This window comes from Myripristis murdjan, chromosome 10 (genome assembly GCF_902150065.1).
Source record: "Myripristis murdjan chromosome 10, fMyrMur1.1, whole genome shotgun sequence".
NCBI lineage: Eukaryota > Metazoa > Chordata > Actinopteri > Holocentriformes > Holocentridae > Myripristis > Myripristis murdjan.
Window position 1 is genome coordinate 10,612,093 of NC_043989.1, and position 5,631 is coordinate 10,617,723.

Here is a 5,631-nt window from a genome sequence, read left to right on the forward strand (position 1 = left end):
ATAAACCCCCCTGCTGTTATTGTTTCATGTTGTTTCATGTGTGCAGGTTGGAAAGATTCAGCTGAAATTATTTCCACTGTGGTATTACAGTGGAAGGTTAACATGACAACAGGCCAATCAGATTGAGCTTGACATGTGTCCCCTCCCATCTGATATACAGTAATTATATCAGGGCAGATCACCTTCCTCTGTAGTTTCAATTAACATCTGTTTCAAGTGAATCAGCCAAAAAATGCTGATGGTCTTTTGCATGCTGTTTGTGCTCAGGATTGGACGTAAGTATTGTGTGGAGAGGTCAGCTTCACCCCTGATTTATTTCAAGTATTGTCATTTTATAACAGTAAATTATATGGTGACATATGCGGATCTAGATCTAGGTACTTCTGTTAATTATTGCTCTGCATTGGCTTTTTAACAGGATGCACAGATGATCAGAATTTCACGACAGTGACTGCTCATGTTGGGGAAAATGTGACTCTAACGTGTATGCGACACGACTCTTCAGACACAAAATACTTATTTTGGATACGACTTGTTGCTGGAAATTTTCCTGAAGTCTTAGGAAGAACATTTAGCTTTCCATATATAAGCCATGATGGAGTGGCTCGCATTACAGCAAAACAAGAGCCCGGAAAATTTGTTCTACATATTACAAAAACACAACTAAGTGATACTGCAATTTACTACTGTATAAAAGTAGAACAATTAAGAATGACATTTTTGAATGGAACATTTCTGAGAATCAAAGGTAAATAGAGCAATATCAGTTTCAGGCTCATGAAAAAATATAAAATAATTATGCTGATATCAAAATTTCCAACAATATTTTTAAACAGTCTATTGTTCTTTATTGCATAAATGTGTTATGTTTGTTATGTGTTACATTTCTCAGACTCAGAACCAAACATCACTGTTGTCACTCAAGTCTTTCCGTCTGAGCCAGTCTATCTAGGAGACCCTGTGACTCTCCAGTGTTCACTCCTCTCTGACTCGGAGAGCAAAGCCTGTCCAGCAGAACACAGTGTGTTCTGGTTCAGAGCCGGATCAGATGAGTCTCATCCCAGGATCATTTACACTCATGGAAACAGGGGTGATGGATGTGAGAAGAGTCCTGAGGCTGGCTCTCCTCCACAGAGCTGTATCTACAACCTCTCCAAGAACAGCGTCAGCTTCTCTGATGCTGGGACTTACTACTGTGCTGTGGCCACATGTGGGGAGATCCTGTTTGGAAATGCAACTAAACTGGACATCGAAGGTAACCACACCATTTTTATATTAACATGGAAATCTGCATTTTTATCATTCTTATAGGACTCAAGTGCAATCCATAAACTATATGCAACCATATATTTTTAATGGTACACTATCTTGTTATCTAAGTTTAAGTTGAATTACACTTTTTAACTTTCCCCACTTGTTCCTCTTTATAATGTCTCAGCCACCAGTAGGCCTGTGTCATCTGAGGATGAAGAAAAAACTCGGCATATACTTCTTTTAGTGCTGTCCGCTGCATTGGTCATATGTCTGATTGTGATCGCCTTCCTCATCTACACCATCAAGAGACAAACACACAACTGGTGTAACGGTATTTACACAACTTTCTTATACCTTCTATGAAACATGATTTTATTAGAATTAACTTCACTAATATTCACAAGTGTTGTGCATTTCTTCAGTCAACACACTAGTTACTATAACAATGGAAAGAAAGTGACCATTTTTTTATTGAGTCCTTACTTGTTGCCTACTGCGATTTCATATTATAAAGCAGGTTCCATTCCCCTGCAAACAAATTCTGCAACAGCCAGTGGTGATCAGGAAAGCCAGCAGGTAGGAGAATTAAAGATAAGATGCACTTCATAAAAACAAATATGTGCCACTTCCTAACTTTTTGCAAATTATTTCCTCAGAGAGACGAGGACTCATTGGTTTATTCTGCGCCATCTTTTACCAAGAGAGAAGCTGGAAATAGTCAAATGAGGGATGTAAAAACAGCAGAGGGGGAGACCATCTACGCTGATGTCAGGGCTTTCGGATGGGATTAGCAACCCAAATACACTGGATTGATTAAATTAATATTTTTACGATCCGATGGGGGATGTGACATGTCAGCTGAACTTTTTTTGTTTATTTCACTGCTCACTGCAACAGTTCATGTTACATCATATTTTTGGGGGGTTCATATCTAAACATTTCACGTAGCTTGTTCAGTTTGCTTGTGATATGTACACACTAATTTGTATGTTTTATGTATTTTTGTTACATGTACATGTTTTGTGATTATATTTATGGCCTTATTTTGTACCCAGAATATTTTTAAGTCCAATGATCTTGAAAAAGTTCAGTGGTCACTGCAGCTCTAAAAAACTCAGAGAAACAGCTGCATATTTGAAAACATGCACACCTGATTTAAAGAGAAATTAGACATTTGGAAAGGATATATTTCAACTAAAATTATTAAAATTAAGAACAACAGTGAAATGGCAGGGCTTGATTTTCCTAGACGTCCTGCAGCCGTAACTGTAGCTGTACAGTATAGCACTTAAAAAATAATAATAATAAAATGTATCAAAAAAAGCGCAAAGCAAATAGTTGTGCTTTTTTCATATCATAATAATAATACTAATACAAATACTTCTGCTAATAACAGCATTTATTTTGGGGATACAAAAGGCTTCCGTTGGTGTTAAACTGTCCAATAGTCCGATCACGCTTGGTGTCTGTATATTCTCTGCTTATTTTTGTTTACTTTGCAAACCATTGGTTTGCAAAGTCTCATTTATGGGCTGTATTTTAACATTATTACAGTTTGGATGTCACGCAACACCTTTGCCCTTAACTGAAACTGAGATGGGCGACAGGATGCATGTGAGATAATGCTTAGACTATCTCATAAGGGTGACTGATTCAAGAGCTGCAGCTAAATACTTAAAAAATAAAATATCAGTAAGGCACTTGTGGGTTGTTAAGTGCTAAAGGAAAAACTCTCACCACATGCCAGAGTTAGTGAATGCGGATTCAACCCCCATCTCTGAAAGCAAATACTTGCACATAACCTTTACGCATGCAACTGCCTTGTCATTTTTTTGTATATCCAGACATTATGAGGTGTGCTTCAGTTTCTGTGGTTAGCACCTTTTAGCACTTTTTCAGAGAAACTGATGGTGTTGACCTAAAAGGAAAAATGAAAATCTTTTTTGGGGATGTTTTAAATGCATGTATTTATCAGTGTTATTATTCCAGTTGTCTGTTTTCCTTTTAAATAATTTATTTTGTGATCTGCTATCTTTAGTAATCAACCATTCATTCGTTCTTTGCATTTACACATGCATGGGTGAGTGTTTGGCAGGCTGGTTGGTTGGTAACCACATAACGTAGGTAGGTAGGTTTTTCTATGCATTGGCTTTTATCTTATTGCATGTGTGAAGCACTTTGTAACTGTGTGTTTTAAAAGTGTTATTTAAATAAAACATTACTTACTTACTTGTTTACTTGCTTTGTCCAAGTCTTGCTGTTGAAAACAAAGTTGTGTGAGCCCTCTGAAAACATTGGCTGACTAGTCCAGCATTCAACACCTAAGAATGGAAAAAATATGGGTCTCTGGTAGAGTGACTATCCTCTCATATGCTGATTAAAACATGCAAATATTTTACAGGGACAAAAAAAATCATTAAACATTCCTATTTGTATTTAGGTGCATTACTGTTTTATTTATAATAGTAGTATTACTACCTTATCCCTGCTGACAGTGTGGTATAATGTAATGATAACTGGTGTCAATTATAGACACATGACTGATGTTTGTGGTTTTCAGATTGCAGGAAGTTAAGTATAGTGTCTGTTCTCACTTGAGTGTAATCTAATTCTGTGTAACTGGTGTCTCATTTCAGGGCCTTGTCTGCCACTAAAGTGCCTCTCACTCAAGGGAGTGTTATGATGATTTGAGTGACTTAACCAGGCCAGGGAACTTTATAAATCTAGCATGCTTTTATAAATGAAAATATGTTACTTAATGTAAATGGTGCCAGGTGATTGTGAGGTCTAAATTTTTTCCCAGAGTGAAAAAAATGTGAATTATCCCTTTAAGAACCACACCAGCCCACATCATCCCATGTAGGGACAGGCAGTATTGTGTTGAGCCATTGACTTACTTTAAGTTAATTTATTATTTTTTTATTTTATTGTACAACACATTGGTGAACTCCGGTGTTTTTAAATGTGCTTTATAAATAACTTTACTCACAATTTGCAACTTAACTACACACACCCCCCACCATGGACTGTTTTCGTTGCTGTCTTCACAGCATATGCTGCAAAACAGCCAGGTTCCATGAGAGCTTCTTCCCGTATGCCAGTGGTTCCCAACCCAGTCCTCAAGCCCCCCCTGTCCTGCAGGTTTTTGTTTCAGTTCTACTCTTGCACAGCTGACCCAATTAAAGCCCATGCACCATCATGCATGGCCTATTCAGGTAGATCTGTTTCATCCAATCAGCATGAAACCCTTAATTGGATCAGGTTGGCAACCACTGCTCTACGCCATCAGGCTATTGAACTCTCACTGACTCTCAAACATTATTCAACATCTTCAACATTATCACACAGTTTATTATTTCAAATAAGACACAATTGCATGTTTACATCTAATAGAGCTGAGCTTCCTTGTTTACAATTACAACTTAATTCTGTTTACTCAAAGAAAAGTCAAAGCTAGCTGAAGCTACACAATATGGACAAAAGTATTGGGCCACCAACACATTACACCTACAGGGGCTTTTCTGACATCCCATTCTAAATCCATAGGCATTAATATAGAGTTGGTCCCCCTTTGCAACTAAACAGCTTCCACTTGAAAAGGCTTTCTGCAAGATTTTGGAGTGTGTCTGTGCAGATTTTTGCACGTTCATTTAGAAGAGCATTTGTGAGGTCAGACACTGAAATTGGACAAGAGGGCCTGGCTCACATACCCCTTTTCCACCAAAGAGGTTGCAGGGCTGGTTCGGAGCCAGTGCCTGACTTAGCACCAGCTCTTTGTTTTTCCATTGCCCAAGCACCGGCCAAACTGGTTCCAAATCGGTTCTAGGCAAGCACCAACTTCGACCAGGGGCTAAACAGGGGCCAGAGAAAGAAACGATGACGTGACCCACCACGTCATTGGTGGGCGGGGTTACAGACCTAAACGGGAACAGCGAACGCTATAAACGTATAGCTAAACGTAGTCGTCATTCGTTCCGACCACGAATACGACAGGGAGCCAGCAATAATTGCATTTTTCACCTCTGGATCGCAGTGTAGGCTTGTAAAGACGCAAGCAGTATTTGCATCGCTACGATGGGTCGTCCATTTGTCATCCATGTTGGTTATTGTGATTCCGAGTGGGCGTCTTGCACACCCACACCAACGTGATCACGTTTTACACTGACGTAATGACGTGGGTCTGACTTGGCTCTGCTTGGCTCTTGGCCAATGGAAAAGCAAACCGGTTCTTTGTGGGAACCAGTTAAGCACTGGCTCTAGCACCAGCACTGAACTAGCACCAGGTTCTTTTTGGTGGAAAAGGGGCAACTGTGGCTGTTTTAGTTCATCTCAAAGGTGCTGGATGGGGTTGAGGTCAGAGCTCTGTGTGGGCCAGTC

The 5,631-nt window shown here is 39.2% G+C and overlaps 1 protein-coding gene across 2 annotated transcripts; it reads left to right on the forward strand.

Moving 5' to 3' along the window:
- Window positions 1–225: 225 nt before the first annotated feature.
- On the forward strand, window positions 226–2,396 carry LOC115366656 (uncharacterized). Of its 2 annotated transcripts, none has more exons than XM_030062212.1 (6): window positions 226–275; window positions 419–748; window positions 893–1,255; window positions 1,439–1,585; window positions 1,772–1,830; window positions 1,911–2,396. In XM_030062212.1, exons 1-6 carry the CDS (start codon window positions 233–235, stop codon window positions 2,043–2,045), a joined length of 1,077 nt encoding a protein of 358 aa, XP_029918072.1. In that variant the 5' UTR covers window positions 226–232; the 3' UTR covers window positions 2,046–2,396. The 2 variants fall into 2 exon arrangements, with proteins under 2 accessions (XP_029918072.1, XP_029918073.1); XM_030062213.1 differs by having other exon boundaries at window positions 1,956–2,396.
- Window positions 2,397–5,631: the final 3,235 nt, after the last annotated feature.